General features: G+C 37.9%; 1 protein-coding gene across 2 annotated transcripts in view; it reads right to left on the reverse strand.

Moving 5' to 3' along the window:
• Window positions 1–25,015, reverse strand: part of FMN2 (formin 2) — a 358,907-nt gene that overhangs the window by 83,323 nt on the left and 250,569 nt on the right. For both annotated transcript variants that reach the window (XM_032862943.1, XM_032862944.1), the window contains one exon: window positions 20,507–20,599. In XM_032862943.1, the coding sequence (XP_032718834.1) occupies window positions 20,507–20,599 (93 nt within the window). The remainder of the gene's footprint in view (window positions 1–20,506; window positions 20,600–25,015) is intronic.

Here is a 25,015-nt window from a genome sequence, read left to right on the forward strand (position 1 = left end):
CCCCCCCCCCCCTATTTATTTATTCTAGTGCAAGGGCATAAGATTACCTTTCAGATCCAATTCTAGCGAAGAGGCCGTTGGCACGGACATTCCTATGTCCCTGAACATACAAGTAGTTCAAAAGTGTCTTAATGATTCTGTTTCAGCCCTTTGGCATTCAATGATGGCTTCTCCAACAGCACTAAGACTTCCTCCGCAAAATCTCTGCTCCCACAAATATTTTCTGGCCATTGTTGTCCTACTAAGTTACTATTTTGACCCAGGGATTGGCGTCTGTAGTCGCTTGTCTGGCTCCAGACTCTTTTGCAATGTTAAATATTTCAGCTGAACTTGTTCCAAATGACTGTGAGTGAGCAGAGGCACGAACGGACGCCCTTTCTGGTCTGGGGGTTTCGTGAGGGAACACCACATATTCCCAGGTAATTGGAGACAGAGTTGCGTTTGAGTAATATCAGATGGAAGGCAACTTAGAACCCTTTCATCTGCTTGTCTAGGCTCTAAATCTTTTTCACTCTTTTTTCTTTTATTTAAAGTGTTAACTAGTTTTTGTTTATAATTAGCGATGAATGTGCCTTTCAGTTGCTTTTAAGTGCAGCCAGTATGGGTTCTTTTTTAGACAGATGCAGTGCCTTTCTTCTGAGTCATTTCAAGTTGTCATTTAATTGCAGATATATTGCTTTGGTTTTGAGATTTTTTTGAGACACTGCTCCTTTTGACAATGAACTGAAAGTCAAGGAAATTTAGGCGGTTTCTGTGTGTCAGACAGTGAATGAATATCAGAATTTCTTCCCTTAGATAGAACTAACTCTCACTGCATTCCTTCCTTGATGCTCCAATGTTCTTAGGACAATAAAACAAATGCTAAGGGATATTCCTGGGAGGAAGAAAAACAGTATCTAGAGTATAAAATTACAACTTGGCCTTTGCTGTAATTCACATCCAACTTTGAGTTAATACAGAGGGTTATTCCTACTCTGTGCATAAAAATATACGCCATAAAAACATATACCTAGAAATATAGGTGTGCATAAACATAAGGAATACAAGCGCACCATAAAAACTCAAGAAACATACATACTATAGTAAATGATGCATACTTCAAAAATTTGATATATGTGGCTTCCGGCCAACCCTAAAATACAAGAAAGCCATGTGCTATTATCACCCAGCCTGGTGTAGTTATTGAAGTGGTCCTCAGTGAAATTCCTTTCTAAATCTTCATTTTAAACCCAAAGTGAAAACGACATGGGAAAACATAATGTATGTGCATGCGTTTCACATTCTGTGAACAATAAAGTGTAAAAGAGGTATTGGTTTCCAACTGAAACACTGTTTACACCACCCAATTTTTCAAATAAAATCAGAGACAGCGCCTACATATTATTCTGCCCATATTCTACATAAGTCTCTAAATCCCTCAAAAACCTTCGCTAATCAGCATTAAAGAAAAGACACATCTGTGGCAAATTCCTTTCCTTCTTTATCAAGTAACAACTATGTTATTGAAGACGACAAACTAAGCACACCCTCTAACCAGTTCCAAGCTGAACTTACATCAGGATCCTTCAGACAACACAAAAATGTCTATAGGCCTTTAATTAAAAATACGCAAATGAATGTTTTAAGACTGACCTTTCCATATTATATGCAGTACCAATTAATTCCGATTTGAAAATTCAAAATATCCAAATGCAAAACTGCTTAAACCAAAACACTGGAAAACCAGAAAATCTTTCCCAATGTATTTCCTCTTTCTCCCAACTTGACTTGTCAACACAATGCAGGAACTGCAGTAGGAAGGCTAGGGCATTCCAAACCTAGAAACAAAAGCTGCATGACTTAATGTTACGATATTTCAACCAAACTTTGATCACGGTATGCTTTGGATACTTTGTTAGGAGCTAATATATGCATACTATTTTGGAGCCTCTCCTTTCAAGATAATGTTAGATGAGAAGAGAGACAAATCTTTATTTGCGGGGATTATTACAAGGATAGTTCAATGAGAATGTTAATATAGATATTGGCGTTACTATTCTAATTGTTTACATGTAATAACTCACAATAATAAAAGGCACTATAATCACTCCCATTTACAAGAAGGAAATTGGCAGTTAAATAATTTGCCCAACATACTAGAAATCCAGAAATAATAAGAGAAAGAGACAGGATTCAAACTCACACGATCTGATCCCTGAGCCATGCTGTCAAGTCTGTTATGGGCACAATTAAGTTAAACATTTACCTATTGAGAGAGATGTTAATAAGTAAAAGAGAAAGGCAAATGCTGAGCTGGGACTAAAATGATGAACGACCATCAGTCAAATGAAAAAGGAAGAGACTAGAGAAGGCATTTAAACAACAAACAGCAGGGAAAAAAAATGTGCAAAGACGTAAGCGCCACATAGTACAGGATGTCAAGAAGGAAGGATATAATGTAGACAAGATGGGGGATAATAATGGAAAATAGCTGGCCAAAAAGCTGTGGACAGAGGCAGGTTCAGCCTCTTACAGTGTGAATTCATAACAAACGAGGCAAAGGAGACTGACCTTCATTCATTTTAAACCAAGGGAAAGAGATTTTCACTTCTGGACTTGATTAACAAGAACCAAACTTACCTCCTGCTGTAATCAACCAGAAAACTGGATAAAATATATGATACACTACTGGGTATTTACCCTAAAGATACAAATGTAGTGATCTGAAGGGGCACGTGCACCCAAATGTTTATAGCAACAATGTTCACAGTAGCCAAATTATGGAAAGAACCTAGATGTCCATCAGCAGATGAATGGATAAAGAAGATGTGGTATAGATATACAACGGAATACTATGCAGCCATCAAAAGAAATGAAATCTTGTCATTTGCAATGACGTGGATGGAACTAGAGGGTATTATGCTTAGCGAAATAAGTCAAACAGAGAAAGACAATTATCATAAGATCTCCCTGATATGAGGAATTTGAGAAGCAGTGTGGGGGGTTTGGGGAGTAGGGAAGGAAAAAATGAAACAAGAGGGGATCGGGAGGGAGACAAACCCTAAAAGACTCTTAATCTCACAAACAAATTGAGGGTTGCTGGGGGGAGGGGGGTGGGAGGGGAAGACTGGGTGATGGATATGTGCTATGGTGAGTGCTGTGAAGTGTGTAAACCTGGCGATTCACAGACCTGTACCCCTGGGGCTAATAATACATTATATGTTAATAAAAATTATATATATACATGTATATATATAATATACATAATATAATAATATACATACATATGTGTATGTATATGTGTGTGTGTGTGTGTGTGTGTGTATGATATGACTGTCTTTGTATGCTGGAAAACTGGCAGCACAAGGCTGTCCTTTCTGAAAGAAGGTAAACGAACTAGTTGAACCTTAAGATCTCCCTGAATTTCTGTCTAAAGGCAATTTCCAGACTGTGGGCCCAGGAAGGGGAACCCAGAGAAGACAGTCAGTCTTGCTGAGTTGAGGCTATATAGGTAGGAGTTTGGGGAATCTGAAATAGCTGAAAATTGAGGGGCTGAGAGCCAGAGAGGAAAAGAGCCTTGCAGAAAAGAAGGCCAGAAATCTGCATTGAGGTCTTTTCGAGTTTTTGCTATTAGGTGGCACATATAGAGAGTGAAGCAAAGTCTTGGTTAGTCAAAGCAAAGAATCAAGAAACTATAAACTGAATAATTCCCAGAGCTCATATAGGGCCAAAAGGTGTTTACAATCTGGAACAGAGACTATTTGTGACCACCTGGGAAAGGATAGCTGGTGGAGACCCCAGTGTGTGTGCGGGGGAGGTGGCGTGGGGGTAGGACCTTATTAGCACTGAATCATCTCCGATGTGAAGGATGCTCCAGACTAGCCCCAGCAAAGTTTACAAACAGGCCTTAAAGGACCAAAACTGAGAAGCAAGTAATTAAAATTGTCTACACAAACAAAGCCGAATATTCTTTAGAGTAATGCACAAAATCCACACAGTGAACAATAACACTGCCTAAGAGTTAATAAAAAATGACTAGACCAACCAAGTATTGGGAACTGCCATCGATTACCAGAAGATAAATAAATCAACAAAAACAGAACTGGGACTAATAAGACAAACTAGCAAATAAAATAAAAGCATGAAAATTAAAGCAGTTATTATAACTATGCTCAAATAATAAAGAAAAACATGCACATAGGAGGAAATGGATGTCTCGGTCTCTTCAGACTGCTGTAACAAAATACTGAAGACTTGCTAGCTTAAACAAAATTCGTTTGTCACAGTTCTGGAGGCCGGAAGTCCGAGATCAGAGTGCGAGTACAAAGGGGTTCCAGTGAGAGACTTCTTGATGGTTTGCACGCAGGCGACTTTTTGTTGCATTCTCACACACCACAGCACAGACAGGCACACTCTCTCATAGCTTCTCCTGTAAGGGCATTAGTCCCATTTATAAGGACTCCAACCTCATAACCTAATCACCTCTCAAAACCCCACCTCCTAATACCAACACATTGAGGGTTTCAATATATGAATTTGGGGGGGCCACAAATGTGCAGTATATATCAATGGGAGATATATACTAGGTGGATATATACTAGGTGGATATATACTAGGAGATATATACTAGATATATAAGAACTAGGTGGAATTTCTAGAGATGAAAAAATACAGTATAGGAAATGAAAAACTGACTTTAATTAAAAACAAAATTCACTTAGAAATAAAAATTACATGAGGTTAGATATTTCAGAAGCAAAGAACAATTAACCTCAAGACACAATAGGATCTATCCCAACTGAAGCATATAGAAGAAAAGACTGAAAAACCTAACCAAGACTTGATGACTTAGGGACAATAGTAGACAGTCTAACACATGTGAAATTGGAGTAGTGAGAGGAAGAGAGCCGGAGCAGGAAAGTAACTAAAGGAATAATGGCCAAGGGTTTTCCAAATCTGATTAAAAACTATAAACTCCTAGGTCCAAGAGGTCAATTAACTCCAAACAATAAAAACAATATATATACGCATACAAAAATGTACATTATAATCCAAATCCTAAAAATAATCAATAAACACAAAATTTTAAAACAGTCAGAAGTGGGAAGAAATACATTTTATTTCAAGGAACAAAAATAAAAATTACCAAAGACTTTGTGGGAGGCAGAATAATGGCCTTCCAAAGATGTTTATGTCTTAATCTTCAGAACCTGTGAATATGCTATGTTACATGTCAAGGGGAAATTGAGGTTGCAGATGGAATCAATGTTGCTAATCAGCTGATACTGAGATGAAAAGTCATCTTGCATTATCTAGATTGGCCCAAAGTATTCACAAAGTCCTTAGAAGTAAAAGAGAGAGGCAAGAAAATCAGTGTCAAAGTGAAACAACATAAGAAAAACTTCATTGGCTATTGTTGACTTTGAAGATGCAAGAAAACTCAGAGTAAGAAATGGGGGAAACCTCCAGAATTTGAAAAAGTCAAGGAAATAAATTCTGCCTTAGAGTTTCCAGAAGAAGGAAAGCCCTGCTGACCCCTTAATTTTAGCTCAACAAGGTCAATTTGGATTTTTTTTCTAAGATTTTATTTATTTATTTGACAGACAGAGATCACAAGTAGGCAGAGAGGCAGGCAGAGAGAGAGGAGGAAGCAGGCTCCCTGCTGAGCAGAGCCTGATGTGGGGCTCGATCCTAGAACCCTGAGACTATGATCTGAGCCAAAGGCAGAGGCTTTAACCCAGTGAGTCACCCGGGTGCCCCTCAATTTGTATTTCTGATCTCCAGAGCTGTAAGATAATAAATTTGTGTTGTTTTAAGTCAACAAAGTTGTGGTAATTTTCTAAATAGCAACTATAGGAAACTAATACATATTTGTCATCAGAAATTATGCAAATGGAAGACAAGAGAAAAATATCCTGACATGTGACAAGAAAAATCAAACAAAAACAACAAAACTATTAACTGACAATTCTAAATCCAGTGAAAATATCTATCACAAATGGAGGAAAAAAAATCAAATAAATAAAACATTTCAAGCAATCAAATGCTAAAAGGTTTGGCACTGGCACACCTACGTAAGAAAAGAACTAGAAATGCTAAATATGTGTAAGGATATAAAAGACATTTTCTCACACATTTCTTTAAAAGGAATTGACTGTTAAAAGCAAAAGTACAAACAATTTATTATTTTGGTTATGATTTATATGAAAGTAAAAATATGGCAACAACAACACAAAGAACAGGAGGGAAAATGGAAATACACTGTTAAAGCTCTTCGATTATATGTGAAACTCAATAAGATTATTTGAAGACAGAATGTGATAAAGAGTTATATAAACCCTCGAAAATCCACTAAAAAGAAAAAACAAAAAGATAAAGCTCATAAGCCAATGGTACAAATAAAATGAAATATCCAACTAATCCATAAGAAGTTAAGGAAAAAAGATAAAAAGGAAAACAATTGTGACAAACAAAATACAAATATAAAGATAGCAAATGAGATGCAACCGTATTGGTTGGTATATTAAATGTAAGTAGTCTAAATAATTAAAAGGCACAGATTTTCAAATGGGCTAGAAAAGTTTTAACTACATGTAATCTCAATGAATCCTACTTAAAATATTAATGCACACTTAGGTTAAAAGTAAAAAAAAATAGAAAAAGGTGAAGCATCACACGAGCACTAATCACAATAAAACTAATTCATTAAAATTCAAGAATCCAGTTAAAAACCTAAGAATTATGCCCCAAACAAGACTCCAAGAATCCACTATCAACCTATTAGATTTGGCACATGAGAGACTATTTGGCATCTGAGTTAGATGACTTTTCTCATAGGTTAATATGCTTTATGAGTATCTCAGTAAGATTTTATTCCTCTACAATGGAGAAAGGGGTAATCATACCTATGCACTCCTGTGTGTCATGGATATATGCCTCACAAGTGTTACTAACCTTCAGAGTAGAGATAGGTAATCAGAGACATCCGATCTGGACATACTCCTTTCTATGGGATTCTAATGTCCCTAATAATCCTAATGCCCAAATCACATCCCCCCCCCCAAAAAAAAAAAGTCTGTCAAGAAGAAAATTAGTAGACTGGCAAATTTTAAACATTAACCAGAATCTTTGCAATTCAAAATTGTTAAATTTATTAAGTTATGAGTATTTCCCTCTGCATCAACATGTTGCTATTTTCTACGTAATTATAGAAAAGGATCCTTTGGTTTCATTACACCAGAATTGCTTTAACAAAAAAAATGTTTACAATTTTAAATGTAGTAGTCATTATTCAATTTCTAGCTGACTTTTCTTCAAAAAAAAAAAAAAGGAAGTATTATATCATCCATTAAGGAATGTATTTGGGTTTCTCCTACAAGAACATAACAATTTGGTTAGGATTCTCATACTGGATCCTTTTCCAAGCACCCAGCACCTAAGGAAGGAAAGGTTAAATCAAAAAATATGCACTTAGTAGTTTATTATGTAGCATGGAAGGCAAATAGAGAATATTTTAAAAACTATATGTCAGATATCTGACATATTTTAAAATATATTAGATATAATTTAAATATATCTAAATTACAATGACCATTCATATACCTTAATAATCATGATACTGAGCATGATCCAATCTTTTCCAGAAGACTATAGATTATTATGAGGTTCACTGGTGACTGTACTACAATAACAAGAAAAAATGAGACCTCTTAAAAAGGGGTTAGCATAACAGAAGGAAGAAATTATTTTGAGGTAGGATAGGGTGAATGAAATGGGGTTTGAGGGAAGCTGATGTGTTTGAGAAAATACAGAAGATCTGGGGCGCCTGGGTGGCTCAGTTAAGTGTCTGCTTTCAACTCAGGTCATTATCGCAGGGTCCTGGGATCAAGCCCCACGTTGGGCCCCCTGTTCGGGGGACAGTCTGCTTCTCCCTCTCCCACTCCCCCTGCCTGTGTTTCCTCTCTTGCTGTGTCTCTTTCAAATAAATAAATAAAATCTTAAAAAAAAAAAAAAAAGAAAAAGAGAAAGAAAATTCACAGCATTTAGCTATGCACAGACAAGAGAAACAAGGTCGGGAGGAACAATGGGAAAGGGAGGCATTGAGAATAAGGCCAATGTTGCTTGTGACCAAGCAGTTCAATATTAAGGAATACGCTGTACACATGCATAGTATGAAAATTGTACTGTACACATTTATCCTCTATAATTTTTCTATTTTCAAAGCAATGATGTAGGAAAGAAGGTTCGTAAGTAAAGAAACGAGCAAGTAAGTGGTGCATTTTTACAAAGGAATACCATAAAGTCATTAAGAAGAAAGTACTGATACAAAATCATCTCAAAGATACTTTAATTGAAAAAATCCAACGGGACCTCTATTTTCAACCACACTAAGGACGAGATATCAGAAGTTTCACAACAGAGCACACAAAGATACTGGATGAAAGTAAAGTTGAATCCATGGCTGAGTTGGCTAGAATAGAAGGAAAATTCTCTGAGGTCATAAAAACAAATAACAGCAAAGCTCCAAAGGGGTGTAAAAGGGTACTGACTGAGGGTTTAGTGAAACCCAGCAACTCAGAGCTGTAGTTTAAAGGCCATATAGGGACATTTTGAATAGGACTAGAATTCTCCAAGGTGTCCAAAGAGACATGCCCTCAGTGAAGAGGAAACTGACTAAAGCAGACACTGAGAAAATGTGTCCAAGTCCCTGCAGCTGTGGCTGGGAGGGGAAACTCTCTCACAGGAGAAGCCATGATCCCAAACAGGCAATCACTCTGCGCTGGGCCTCAATCCACAATACGTGATCCTAAAATGCAAGGCAGGAATTTATTTTAAGATAGTTCTTGGTTGGCAGTGCCCCCTAAGGATTAGCCAAAACAAACATAAAGAGAAATAGAAAACATACAAGAGCCTGAGAGAAAATTCAGATTAGAAACAAAGACTCAAAAATTGGACCAAACAGAGCTGTTAACCCAAGGAAGGAAGAATTTATTTGCAGCCCAGAATTTTATAATTAGCAGACCTATCTCTCAAAAGTAAGTGTGATGTATATACATCCAGACAGATGAAAAAAGAGTCTACAATCCAGAGTCTCATGCCAAACTAACTTTTGAAGAATGTACCTCAGAGAGAAGAAAATCATCTAAGAAGGAAGGCACAGTAAGAGGGTATGAGAGCAAAGAATATAGCCTTGTTTATAAAAAATAGAAGGTGATACTAAAACATTGAAAAGAATGGCAGATAGGAATAAATGGGTGAGGTAAGAGTTGAAGCATTCCAGGGACTTGTATTATTTTTAAACTTTGGATTTTGTTAAAGAATCCTGTTGAAATATCAAAGGTACACATTAAAAGAATAAAGGCACAGAATATAATTTGTAACACAGTCGAGGGGAAATGTTGAGTGAGAAGAAAACCATCCATCAGTTGGTGGCAATGTATTTATAAAATTCCATTCCTCTAACCACATCTCTTTGCAACAGGGCATTTCCTGCCCATATTACACTGAAGGTACCAGTTAGTGCAACACAGCCAAAAAGAAACGAAGAAATAAAATGGACATTATTTGCAATGATCTCTGTGAGAAAATTTTTAAAAGTTCACAAATCACAATATTAATAATTGAGTTCAGCAAGTTCCTAGGATATAACAGCTTTGTACAATGGTTATTTGAATTTTACATATCTCCAGAGGGTGACAGTAAATGTGATTCACAAAATGTATTATAGTAACAAAGTAACAAAGGTCTTTAGGAATATACTATAAAAACATGATGTGCAGACCTTAAGGAAAATTGCAAAACAATTCTTAATACCAACTATAAAGGAGGCAGAAAAATAGATCCCAGTCTTTATCATGTTCCTAGTTTTAATTTGTAAGATGTCAGTTCTCCCCAAGCTGATGTACAGACTAATGGTTTCAAAATCCTAATAGATTTTTTTTCTGGTGGGACTTGAGAACTGGATTCTAAAATAATATGGAATAAATTAACAAGAAAAGGCATAACTATCCTAAAGAAAATGGGAGTCTAATCTGACCCCAAATCAATTATTATTAGAAGGCTACAGGAAATAAGATAGTAACAGGCTTTGTTATAAAGGCCAATACCAGAAATAGGTCAATGCAATAGAACAGAGAAAACCCAGGAAAACAACATATACATATGTGGAAAATTTGCACATGATTTAATGGCATTGCATTTTAGAAGAGAAAGGATGGCATATTCATTACATGGTACTAAATGACTAAAACAACATTATCTATGTAAAAATTTTTTTGACTTTTACAGACCGTACATAAAAATCAATTATATACTTAAATAAAAAGATTAAGGATTAATGTTGAAAAGTAAAACTACAGTATTTTTACAGGATAATATAAGACAATATCTTTATAAACCTATAATATGGAAAAATGTCTTCCATAAGGCAAAAATTATATATCACCAAGGAAGAGGTTGATAAATATCACTACAAAGAAATAAAGGATTTCTGTTCATCAATAGTCAGCACAAGAAAAGTGAAAAGGGATGCTCCAAAATGGGAGACGTGCTTGCAACACTTCAATATCCTAAATGTATAAAGAATTCCTAATAATTCAATAAATAAAAGACAGAAATAATCTACAGAAAGATAGTCAAAAGATTCAAAAATGCAGTTCACAGAAGAGGAAACAACGATAAAGCCATGACAATATGCTAACTTCTCATAAAAAATCAAATGCATAGGGAGAGGGTGGTTGGGTGATGGACACTGGGGAGGGTATGTACCATGGTGAGTGCTGTGAAATGTGTAAGCCTGATGATTCAGAGACCTGTACAACTGGGGCAAATAATGTATTACATGTTAAAAAAAAAAAAAAGAACGAAAATAAGAAAAAAAAATAAAATGCAAATTAAAACTTCAATGTAACATCATTTATTTTATTCAATTAGCCAGCATATAGTATATCATTCATTTTTGATGTAGTGTTTAAGGATTCATCAGTTGCATATAATACCCAGTGCTCACTACCACATGTGCCCTGCTTAACCCATCACCCAGTTACTCTATCCCCCACCCCCCTCCCTTCTGTAAGCCTCAATTTGGTTCCTGGAGACCAGAGTCTCTCATGGTTTGTCTCCCTCTCTGATTTCTTCCCATTCAGTTTTCCTTCCCTTCCCCTGTGGTCCTCCATGCTATTCCTAATGTTCCGCATAGGACCAGGTGGGATTTATTCCTGAGATGCAAGGGCGGTTCAACATTCCCAAATCAATCAATGAGATAGAGCACATTAATAAAAGACAAGACAAGAACCATATGGTCCTCTCAACTGATGCAGAGAAAGCATTTGACAAAATCCAGCATCCGTTCCTGATGAAAACTCTTCAGAGTGCAGGGACAGAGGGAACATTCCTCAACTTCATAAAATCCATCTATGAAAAACCCACAGCGAATATCATCCTCAAAGGGGAAAAGCTGACAGCCTTCCCTTTGAGATCAGAGGAACACGACAAGGATGCCTGCTCTCGCCGCTGTTGTTCAACATAGCACTAGAAGTCCTAGCAACAGCGGTCAGACAACAAAAAGAAATAAAAGGTATTCAAATGGGCAAAGAAGTCAAACTCTCTCCCTTCGCGGATGGTATGATACTTCATGTGGAAAACCCAGAAGACTCCACCCCAAACTCCTACAACTCATACAGCCATTCAGTAGTGTGGCAGGGTACGAAATCAATGCAAAACAAAAATCAGTTGCAATTCTATACACTAACAATGTGACTAAAGAGAAATTAAGCAACCAATTCTATTTGCAATAGCACCAAAAACCATAAGACGCCTGGGAATTAACCTAACCAAGGAGGTAAAGGATCTGTACACTAGAAACTATACTTATGAAAGAAACTGAAGACACCAAGAGATGGAAAAACTTTCCATGCCCACGGATTGCAAGAACACATGTTGTGAAAATGTCTGTGCTGCCTGGAATATCATTTTAAATAATAGATTTATCCTAAGGACCACATGCTGACAAGGATTTGATACAACTAGAACCCTGCTGACAGAAGTGTAGATTGGAACCAATCCCTTTTTGAAAACAACTTAGCCTTGTGTAGGAGACTGAAGATTCATACGTACTATGACCCAGCGAACCTTTGCTCTCCTGGGTCTGTCCCATAAAAGAGAGTATGTGTGTATGTCACGAGTCATGAAAACGAATGTGCATATAAGCATTTCTCGGCACTGGTTAAAAAGCGGAAAGAAGAGGAGAGATAAATGGCCGTGTGGTATATTCCTACAACGGAGTCGGTATTGATGAAATAAAGCCATCTGCGTAAACGCGGGAGATCTCAAGGACAGTGCTCCGTGGAGAGTAACTCAAGTCACAGAAGAAAATGCGTGTAATTCTCCTTATGCAGTTTGCAAATTTATAGGACTAAATAATAAATTGGTGACAATTTATACTTTTGGCAAAGCTATAAACAGAAAGTGTGCAAATGATACGTAGAAAATTCCAGATAGCGGTGATGGCTGAAGAGGCCAAAGGAGGATAAACCGAAGAGATCAATACATTAATCAGGTTCTCTTCCTTGCGTGGGGTGTACCTGGCTGCTCATTCTAATTCCTTAGATCTCATATAGGTTATAATATATATACGTATATGCGCACATTCTATAAAATCATACCCTTATTTATGTCACATGTACACAACATATAAATGCCTTCCACACACACATTTAATCTTCTCTATTCGTGAATTCTGTATTTGTGAATTTGCCTACTCACTAAAATTGATTTTAATTCCAAAATTGATACTTGTAGTGCCCCAGTAGGTCTCCATGGACACATGCGGAGCAGTGGCCAGCTTGAGTCCCCTGACACATGCATTCCCAGTGAAGGTGGGACAAGGCCCCGCTCTGGCTTATTTCAGCTCTCATACTGTAGGTAAGTGTCCTTTTCTTAGTCTCTGGTGATTTGGTTTTCTTTTTGCATTTTTGTGTCTTTTTTTTTTTTTGGTGGTACTCTATCTTTTAAAAATGGCCATCAAGCATCATGCCACCGTGCCGTCTAGTGCTCACTCCTAAGCACAAAAAGTTTCTGATGTGCCTTACAGAGAGAGTGCATGTGTTAGGTACACTTGGTTCTGGTATTTCATGGGCTCGCTGGTTGTTGGTTCAGTATTAACGAATCAACAATGGATATTAAATAAGGTGACTTCAAGCAGGAACACACACAAACTTAAAAAAAAAAAGTCTACTTGATTTAAAAAAAAAAACCATGAACACACACAAACTTAAAAAAATAAAGTATTTTTATTTTTATTTTATTTTTTAAAAGATTTTATTTATTTATTTGACAGAGACCACAAGTCGGCAGAGAGGCGGGCAGAGAGAGAGGAAGGGAAGCAGGCTCCCCGCTGAGCAGAGAGCCCAATGGGGGGGGCTCGATCCCAGAACCCTGAGACTATGACCTGAACCAAAGGCAGAGGCTTTAACCCACTGAGCCACCCAGACGCCCCAATAAAGTCTTTTTAATAAAAAAAAAAAAATGGACACACATAAAACAATGGTGCATATTGGCTGACTGATGAAAACGAGACCAAATGTAACCAAAGTCATGAAGAAAATGAACCTTGTATTTGCTCCCAGGAGCAATGGTTCCATGTCAATTAATTCAGTATGGTGGCAACTTTATAAAACATCCTTAATAGCAAATAATGAATAATAAAATAAATTTATATTAAATGACTATAAAGTCATTTATAAAAATTTCATGTATAAAAGTCATATATAAAAATTTATATATAAATGACTATATAAAATATATAAAATAAATATATATTAAATGACTATAAAGCACACAAAATTGTAATTTACATGCATTATTTATATGCTATGTCTATTGCATACAAAATATAAAATATTTTGTAATAAAAATGAAAAAGGGACAAAAACAACATCCAAAGGAAGTAACCTCTAGAAAATACATATAAATGCACATATATATGTACATATGCACACATATATGACAATACATGCACGAATTACCTCTGGAAGGACAGAACTGAAACATGACATCGGCTAAAATAGAGGAAAGTAGTAGGAAGAAGACTTACATTTTCATTATACACCTGAATTGTATAATACAGCCATGCATTATTAAAAAGTGCTTCTTGCATTCAGTCACTAAAAAATGAACAATGAGGCCAAAGTCCCTGTTTTGGACAACCACACGGGGCATGTCACAATGACAGGAAACATAAGAAGGTAGAGGACCTGAGGAGCTTGACTGGATGGAGAAAGCCAACCCTCCATCCATTCATCTGCGAAATAAACGTTTCTTTGGAGTCTGCTGTGCACGGAGTGACGAAGGCACAGGATGGAACGTATTACGGAGATGTTCAGTGCAATGGGAGCACCTGAGCAGGAAGACGCAGGGGCTGTTGTGGGCCCATCTCATATGGAATCAATTCCCACTCCTCCTCAGAGGCTCTCTGATCATTTCCCATCCACAGGACAGAATGAATGACTGCGGCCAGTGGAAACCTAACCCTCAGAGAGAAATGGTACTCTCGACTGTTTCCTTTTCACAAGAATCATCCCAAATGTATGCCTCTTCCATGTTGAGAGTGACAGGTGGGGCACAACGGAATCATCATTTATCGGGATCTCAGGGGCAAGAGCTTTGTCTCTGGGGCAAAGAGTCAGCGTGCACAGGGCATGAACACAGAAGTGTTGACCCTTTCCGGTCCGACTTTTGAGTTTAAAAATTGCATATCTTGCATGTGATTTCTTCTGCATTATGGTTTCTACCACGTGACGTTACACAACTGACTTATCCACTACCCCCTAGAGTCCTTAATGATATTTTAACAATTTTTAAATTAAAATAAAATGTAGCTAGCTTAGGCTTCTTATGGGAAGTCTTGGTTTCAACACGACTTTGCCATCTCTTGTGTGATTTTAGTCAAGTATTGAGACATCTGAGCTTTTTTTTTTTTTTTAAAGATTTTATTTATTTATATGACAGACAGAGATCACAAGCAGGCAAAGAAGCAGGCAGAGAGAGAGGAGGAAGCAGGCTCCCTGCTGAGCAGAGAGCCCGATTCGGGGCTCGATCCCAGGACCCTGAGATCATGACCCGAGCCAAAGGCGGAGGCTTTAACCCACTGAGTCACCCAGGAGCCCCTGAGCTTTTGTTTTCTTACTGAAAAATGGGGATAACACTGGTTGCTTAAGACTATCCTGATGAATTACGAAACTGAAATCACGTCGAGTATAAAATGGCTTCAGTTAATTCTTCAGCACAGCAGAATTGGCATTAATGCTTAACATTATTATTACTGTGGTTACAAAAGTAAAAAGTGGTGTGCTTAAGAGAAAACTGCATCTTTTTTTACTTTAAAGGATCAATGAAAGACATCAAAAAATCAGATGCAGGGCACCCAGGTGGCTCAGTGGGTTAAGCCTCTGCCTTTAGCTCAGGTCATGATCTCAGGGTCCTGGGATCGAGCCCCACATTGGGCTCTCTGCTCAGCGGGGAGCCTGCTTCCTCCTCCCCTCTGCCTGCCTCTCTGCCTACTGGTGATATCTCTCTCTTCTGTCAAATAAATAAATAAAATCTCTAAAAAAAAAAAATTCAGATGCATCTTTTCTTTTTATCATCATTAAAAAAATGTTCTCATATTTTTAGGGAACAAAATAAACACACCACCAAATACGTTCATCCTGAATATGGAGTATTGCTTACAGGGCACTGTGGACACCATTTCCAGGAGAAGATCCTTTTGGCAGACTTCTCAGTCTTTGGTAGAGTTAATGTCATTGCTTTCCTTGTCTCTTCATTCTCAATCATAGAACCACCAATACTAAATATTGTATATTGAGAGTTGAGGTTTCAACACCTTTGTCAATGATAAGCATGTGATTCCAGATTAATCACCTTCTCCTTGATTCTATTATTCCTCTAGTTCAGCTACAACTTACCAGGCTTCCTTTAAGGAAGAAATGTATGGGAAAGGGGCGGGTGGAGATATGGAGAGCTGCTAGTAAAAATAGCATTAGCCATTTCTGATTTATAAAATCACAGGAAGAACTTTACTTCATTTACTAGCATGGAGGGGAACTACCTTTTAATTGGCCATTCACGCAAAAAAACAGTTGAGCTGAGTTTTAAAATATGCACTTACCAAAATATGTCGTATGAGTAAAAAGGCTATGGAGGCCAACAACATAGAACTAGGCTCCTATTTCTTTCCCAGCAATCTCACCATGCACAGACACCTATAAAAGGCAATCCAGTGGATCTAAGGGACGTTTAGCTCAGAAATATGGTTTTCATATGCACACTTTGTCCATAGTACAACTTGTATCCAAAAAGAAGGAAGAAAAATGAAAAAGAAAGAGTGTACTGAATTCTGAGAGAAATATTAGCATAGCATGAGGTTCCCTGGTTGTCTCATCTATCTTTTTCTTCTTCCCTCTTACTTAAACAAGAAGAGGCACAAAAGAAAATTGAACCAAAGTGGTAGATAAAAGCTGGTAAGCACTTGGTGATTACTAATTAGTTTTCTTCAGAAAACATCCAATGCATAAAATCATCACATGTGTTGGTATAAATTAGAGATAAGCTAAATTATAATAACTTTGATTCGACAGTTGTCTAACACTGATGCACGTTACAATATCCAGCAATAACTTTAAAATTGTTGCAGGGTTATGCGCTTCTCCTTTCCTCGCTTGAACATTAAAAGTTCAGAAAACTGGTTTCTGTCTGTGCCAATCCAAGAAAAATGTTCCTCCAGTAACTACTCTGATCCCTCCCTCCTTTCTGGAACTCTAATTCTGGCTTCCATCACGACAGCCTCTCTCGATCTTCTTTCAACCTAATTCACCACCAACACCTTTTGTGGCTTCTTTTGCTCCTCCTATAAATGTATCCTCCTCAAGAATTCTATCCCTGTGTCTGTTCTTCTTATCCTTCTAGGCGATCACATCCATTCAATAATCACCTTGCTTACGATGCCCAAGCCTCCACGTTTGTTTTTTGCCACGTCTCAGGCATACATCCGCCCACTCAATGATCATGCCATCCACTTACGGTCATCCTATCCATTCAAATCTTTTCCCGTATTTATATTCTCTATCCTAATGATTAACACCAGCACTCTCCAGCCACGTGAACCTGAAATCTGGACACCTATGCATCACCTCTGTGTTGACTTGGTCACCAAGAACTTCCTCTTCTACATTACTTCTACATTACTGTTAACCCTTCAATATGTTCTCTCTTCAGCACTATCACTATGTCCTTAGAACAAGATCTCCTCATTTCTCTAGCCATCTGCCATCACAATTTTACAAGTAGTCTCCTGCCTCCATGTCTGATCTGTTCCCACGGAGTCCTTCCCACTTGCTGCCAGTGTCAACTTTCTTATGTCTTTAAACCTCTGCTCCCTAAGGATTCAGGACGAAGACCAAGTTCCTGAGCCAGGGTTGTAGATGTGGTGGTGGAGAGGTGTGGGAGCTTCTATATGACATCATCTGATTTCTCACCCCAGGAGAAAATGAGGTCATCATCAGAGGAAGGAGGAAGCAGAAGGCAAAGACTGTGGAAGTTTGAGAGGAGCCCAGAGGAACAAATCTCAGAAATTGTGAGAAAACCAAATTTGCAAGGACCATCTTGTGAAGTGCTGACTACAAATGAGTTTTAATAGCAGGTCTGTGGTCAGGACTTCCAAGTGATACCAGTTGGCGTTAAGGACCCTCCCGCCTTCAAAAAAGTTGAGGTGCTCTGGTGTAAATATTGAGAAAGCAAAGAGATGGGCTTAATGAGGGTTGTTGGGTGCTGTCAGGTGGGTAAGACCACGTGTACAACACGCTACGTGCTGTTCTACATATAGGGATGGTCAGGAACCGAACAAGGCTGCTTTTTTCATGGAGGTTACATTGTAGAGGCACAAATACATAATAGAACTGCAGAAAGCAGTAAGTGTTATAAAGAGTACAGTGCTAGGTGGAGATCATAGCACTATTCAAGAACATTAGTTATTGGTATTAATATTACTGAGTACTTCGATTCTCCGGAAGATGGTACAGAGCCGGTACCATTAAAACCAATGAATGCCTTGCAGGGGCGGGACTTGGTTCTGTAAATCTGCCTCCTTCAGAGCAAGGGTGATGACATTCCCAAGAAAGAGATGTTTGAGCCGAGACCATAAAATCTTGGCTTGAGAAGAACTGGGAAGACAGGGGGTACCAAAGTGCGTGAATCAGTGGATCGCAGGGCTAGATAAAACCCACAGGCTGTTAGCGTGTGTTCCACAGACCAGACAATGGCCGAGAGATGAGGATAAGAGATGTTTCTATGATGTTGTGAGAGCTAACGTGATAAACGTGTTTGGCCAGTATTTGGCATAGCCTCTTGAATGTCTGGAGATAGATTTTAGATTTTGAAATGGGGCACATTTAAAAAATACTTTGATGGGATTTTAAAGATTTTATTTATTTATTCGACAGAGAGAGATCACAAGTAGGCAGAGAGGCAGGCAGAGAGAGAGAGGAGGAAGCAGGCTCCCTACCAAGGAGAGAGCCCGATGCGGGGCTCGATCCCAGGACCCGGGGATCATGACTTGAGCCGAAGGCAGAGGCTTTAACCCTCTGAGCCACCCAGGCGCCCCCTTTGATGGGATTTTTAAAAAAAAGACTTTAATGGGATATATAAAAACATTAATATATGCATGTAAGGTGATTTGAGCACAGAGGTTAACGTAAGGATACTATTTTATTACTGAGGAAAGCCTAATTATGAGCAAAGATTTGTGTATATTATTTGTGCTAAGGTAGAATGCACTTTTCAGAGTATAAACCTAATTGCAGAATTTAGTCCTGATAACTAGAAGGACTATGGGACCAAGAAAAATGGCTACATTCATAAATCTTTATCTTAAGAGAAACATTTTGAAATCCATTGTTTTCACTACACGTCATTGAATATGGGCTTATAAGTACTCATCTTTGAAGCTGGACCCTTTTCTCCACATTTTGACATAACTCATCTATATAAGATGTTCCATAGAATTTGCTATTGTCGTTGTCTGTCTTCTGGGTAATGTACTTTCTTATTCACTGCTATAACTCAGTACTCAAAAGAATGAGCAGATCAGGGGTATTCATTTTTTTTTTGTAATGAACATGTAATCAGAACACTTGAATAGGACAGAGATAAAATAAAAAAGGTATCTGAAAGTGCTAGAAGAGCCATGAAGACAGACTCATTCGTTTTTTACAGAGTTAATTATTTAAGGACTCATTTATCCCATAAGCAAAAAGAGTATCTCATCCTTTACTTATATTGTTCTCCCAAATTGCATGTTCTTGATCCTAAAACCCTGATGAATGAGGAAAGCAAGACTCATTTTTATTCATCATTAAGAATATGGTGAGCTTACAGCGTCCTCTAATATGTAACCAACTACAGGACTCTGATTTTATCCCAAAGACTGTTTAGGAATTACTAAGTAGATTTTCCACTCGAAAATCTGGACCTGGGGATTTAGAAATGACTATCACTGTGATTTATGAATCTGACCAAAGTTCTGTTTCAATCTTCATGATTCTCTTAAGTGATTAAATAGTATTTTCCCATCTGGAAAAAAAAAATCTACGTTTAACATTTAATCTAATTCCAGTGTTGACTGGAATTCATTGTAAATCATCATAATGACACGTCAACATCCTATAAAAACTGTAGCCTGATAAACAGAGGACGGAGCCAGTCTTCAGAGTGCCCCTTGGCCTCGGTCTCAAGCCATGTCAGCCTCTAGGAGGATTCCTGACAGCAAGAACTTTCTCAGAGCATGGCATGACCCAAATCTAACCTTCAGAGGAGACGTGATATTCCCCAGCAGAAATGTTTTGAGTAGCGAATGCTTTGATATAATTGTAAGTTGCAATGTGTTAAAATAGCAAGACATTTTTAAAAGACATTTTTTCCCCTTTCAAAATTTCTTTTCTTTAATCTTCTGAAATTTTTGATCCCTGCTTCTGTCATGGGAGGAGTCAATAAGACAATATTTATTAAGTTTTTAAGTTTTCCGAAAGAAGGTACTGAGTATCTAGAGGTATTTATACATCCTACAAAAATACAATGTAATGTTTTGAAGGTCTGGAAAACATCAATGTACTTTGTTTTTGGGCCCAGTGTTTTGAGAAACAATATAGATACCAAGTTGAACTGAAGTCATAAGCTCAGTTAAAACTTGAAGCATATCTAATTATCTGCTCACAAAAAGCATAAAATTTTAATATCTTTATAAATAGGTACTATTAATGTTCTGTCATTAAAGATCAAAACTAACGAGAATTATCTGTAATAGGGTGTTTACCAAATTGCTAGCTTCTCACAGCTGTGTGACTCATGATTAAACATAATTTATTTTTCTGTAACGTCAAAATAATCCCCTTTAAACCAATGCATATTTTAAAAAATGCCTTCTACCTACCTTTCGGCTGAAAAAGAAGGGAAACGTGACATGTCTTTTGGAACTTACCTTGAATGATAAATTGTTCCATGTTTTCTTTGAAGGGCTGGATGTGCTCTTTTGAGGACACCTGGAATACTTTCCCCGCCTCCACCTCACAGGCTGAAACCAGAGGAAGACAGTTTAGAATGTCACAGTATCAATGGAGCATTAAAACAATTTTTAAAACACATTAACTAATGTGAAAAATCCGTTAGCCACGCTAACTGATATACATTCTATACATGTTTTGGAAATATCCAAATACCAAATATCCATAAGAAGCCTATGATCATGGCTTCACTTTGGGGGAACTGTAAAAAGTTCATAAGAATCCACAATCCAAAAAAAAAAAAGAATCCACAATCCAAGTTTGGTCACTGCCAAACTGCAAACGTAGGAGGGTCCCTGAAGTGCTGAGCCCCATTCAGCCTCATCTGTAGAATGGGCACATCACGGGTGTCTGCCTCTCCGGGCTGTCGTGAGGATCAAATCAGTTAATAGATACAAAGTGTTCAAATGGCGCCTGGCAGACAGTATAAAGCAAGGTGTCAGTACATCCTATCATCATCATCCTTGTTACTATCAACAGACTTCTAACACAGGTTTGTCCCTGATGAAAGTCCTCATTTATGAGAAATGACAAGTAACAATTGTGGTGCTGGTGTCCGTATAGAAATCAGTAGTTACGGAGCATCTATTACAGGGCAGATACTTTTAACCTATTAGTTAACTTCATCTTCAGAATAAGTTAGTTAGTGAACGTGGACATTATCCCATTTTATAGGTGAGGAAATCAAGGCTCAGGACTACTTATTTGCTGAAGGGTCCACAGATGGTAAACAGCAGACCCATAAATGAAATCCCGATCTGACTCGACAGCTTATTTTCTATGTCCACGCCATCATAAATGCCTTAGTAGACTACAGGGCCAACAAGAGTTAATTAAGAAGGACTTCTAAGAAAATTTCTGAAGAAATTCCTGCCATGATGGTGATACTGGCAAAAAAACTCAAAATTAAAAAGCATGAAAGGCAAAACTTAGGACAGATAAACATCTGAATCAGGAATGACAATTCTTAAGGCAAGGTTGCCAATTAATTCCTCAAGGAGACTTTGATATTTCACTCTTTAAAATATTTTCTTTCTCTTATTAAAACATAGTTTTCTTTTCCCTCCAGGTTATTAGCTTGTCTAAGCAGGAGAATAAGGGTGTGTGTGGGGGGGTGTCCTGTTCGCACCTATTCTTCCCATCAAATGTAAGGACAATTAGGCCCAGTAAGATTTAAGACCAGCTGGACACATGTGGGGTTCTCTCTGTCCACGTCCCCCAGCACTCCTCACTCGGCCAGAGCAGGGTCTCGACAGCTCGTGACTGGCCAACCCACAGCCCTCGTCCAGTATCTTCTATCTTTAGACTTGTAATTAAACTTCCATACAGATCAATATTTTTAAGTAGAACTCAACACCAGCCTTGCTGACTCCCTTACTTACTCTCCTGTTGGTGGTACCATGACCTGATACCAAAGCAGGAGAGTTACTGACTTCCTCTCCTTATCCCAATATCCTGTTTGTTTACCTCCTAAATGCTTCTAGAATCTGCCTGTCCTCTCCATTCCTGCTTTATGCTGGTACAAATGCCTTCATCGTTCTTCACTAGGCTACCCTGAAAGTCTCTTAACTTAACCCCACCAGCAGTCTTACACAGATCCATGCTCCTTCTCGTAGCTTAAGAGGAATGGGTAAGGAAGACGTGGGGGTGAGTGTGTAAATATGTGTGCAAACAGTGGCTATTACTCTGCTACAAAAAGAATACATTCTTGCCATTTGTAATAATATGCTTGGACTTAGATGGGACTATGCTAAGTGAAATAATACAGAGAAAGACAAATACCAGACGATTTTACTTAGATGTGGAATTAAAATGAACACATGAACAAAAACAGACTCTCAAATACAGAGAACAAACTGGTTGTCAGAGGAAAGGTTGGGTGACAGGTGAAATAGATGAATTCAGAGGTACCATCTTCCAGTTATAAAACAACTAAGACATGGGGATACAGGGTACAGCATAGGACATACAGTCAATAATATCGTACTAACATCATGTGGTGACAGACAGTAACTACGCTTATCACGATGAGCACTGAGCCGTGTAGAGAATTGTTGACTCATTATATTGTACACCCGAAACTAATATAACGCTGTATGTCACCCTGTCCTCAGGGCTTGCCTTCTATAAAACCATACAGTCTTTAATGACTTTCCAATTCCAACAAGAAATGTAGAGTATTAGTAGTCTAGTGTCTAATGGCTGACACCACCACCAACAAAAAAAGGGCAGGGAGATCTAGTTTTCCACTCAGTCTGAGTTTCAAAACTTAAAAGCCTGAGGCAAGGGAGATTAATATTTTGACATTAGTCACAATTGTTTCATCTGCCATTTTTTACTAGAAAATGAAGGTAATAATGGTCTTTCTCTTCATGAAATTACACTCTGTACAGAGGTCTAGCGAGCTATAAAAAGACCCTCAGACTAGGCACTTGCAGAAGTTAATCTGATGGACCTGGTGACCCAAGGAGGATTTCACTAGTGAGGAGAGCAGAGTGAGAGCAAAGACAGTCCATAGCAAAGTCTTCCACAACGCGCCAACGTTTCTCTAGGTCTTCATACATACTCAGTAATTTGAAACAACAGAATCTATAACAGCGAAGGAAGAAATAAAATACTTAAAATGTTAACTGAGGGAAAGTTATATTTTTCTAAAGATTTTATTTATTTGACAGACAGAGATCACAAGTAGGCAGAGAGGCAGGCAGAGAGAGGGGGAAGCAGACTCCCTGCTGAGCAGAGAGCCCAATGTGGGGCTCAATCCCAGGACACTGAGATCATGACCTGAGCTGAAGGCAGGGGCCCAACCCACTGAGCCACCCAGGCACCCCAGAAAGTTTTATTTTAATTTTCACTTGATTTTATAAATGTCCCTGGCCTATTCATATGAATTATTTTTAATATAAATCTCAGCAAAAACTATTTTTTCATTTCTTCTCTTTGCACCTTCACTTACAGTAGATTTTCATGTACGCAGTAAGAACTAAGTAGAGTTATAGATCTAGATGCTCTCTACAGTCATTTCCTGACAATCTCATCTCATTTACTATCTTCCTTCCAGAAGGCCACAAAAAAATGTCTGTATCTCAGTGTTTCTAGTGATTTCTATTCATTTCCCTACCAGGACACTTCTTCCTTACTGAGCTGTTCTAATTGCTGGAATTTTCAACTATATATTGTGCAGAAATCTCTATGGTTGATCTCCTGTGGAATGATACATCTGGAGTTTGCTTTAAAATACTCCAGATATGGGGCACCTGGGTAGTTCAGACAGTCAAGTTTCCAACTCTTGATTTAGACTCAGGTCATGATCTCGGTGTTGTGAGATTGAGCCCCACGGGGGGCTCTGTACTGGGAGTGGAGCCTCCTTGAGATTCTCTCCCTCCACATCCCCTCAATAAAAATAATAATAATAATAATAAAATACTCCATATGGAAATATTTCCATAATTACTTATGTAATTTAAAATATCAGTTAAAAAAATACTTCAAGTCTACAATGAGCTAGAGAAATTCCACTCTTTGAGGACCCTGATCTCCTACCATTCTCCATTTACTAACATCCCCTATTAAGCAATAGGCATCCAACAATTATCTGTGGAATGAATACATAAACGAATTAGACCCTCCTGATGCAATTAACTTTTTCTTAATTTTCAAAATGTCGTATCTATCCCAATTTCTCCGCACCCTCCATATACTATTCACCCATCTGATACACTCTGACCCCTCAGAACCAACTCAAGTTTCAACTATCACCCCAAGCCAAGAGGGTCAATCTCCTCTTGAACTTCGTACTTCCTTGCTCTGTACAGCATAAGTGAATGACAGAAGATAAAAACAAATCTTTCGATAAGAGATCTGGATTCAAGCCTAGTTCCACCAGTAGCTATGTGATCTTGGGCTCGCTTCTTGAATTATCCGAGCCTCAACCAGAGATTGGGATGATGAAGATGTTGCCCTTGAGTGCTGAGATGTGAACTGCTAAAAAACTTAACAAAACAAAACAAAATAAAAACAAAAACAAAAACATAGCTACTAATGATATTATTTCATGCCATTTATTTGTTTATGCATCTTTGTCTCTGATTTACTTTTATTTTGTATCCCCTGAAGTCAAGGATTGTCCTATTCTCCTCTGTGTGCTTAACGTTCGCAAGACTGAGGAAACACTAAAATCCTGTGTGGGAAAAAAGCCCTTTCAACAATGTCAATAATTATGACTTTCCTTAATCTGGATATTAATTGCTCCGGTTGTGCTCAGTTGAAACATCACATAAGTCTCATGCAAAACATACAAAAAACCAATCCAAATTTCCAAAGCTCTTCATAGTGATACACCATGTATTTGTAGGTGACTGTCGTTTTACTTAGTCACCATATTAAGAAGGAAGAGACTGCTGGATAAGTATAAAAATAAAAAAAAT

The sequence above is a fragment of the Lontra canadensis genome, unplaced genomic scaffold, assembly GCF_010015895.1.
Source record: "Lontra canadensis isolate GAN:19392208 unplaced genomic scaffold, GSC_riverotter_1.0 scaffold24, whole genome shotgun sequence".
Taxonomy (NCBI): Eukaryota; Metazoa; Chordata; class Mammalia; order Carnivora; family Mustelidae; genus Lontra; species Lontra canadensis.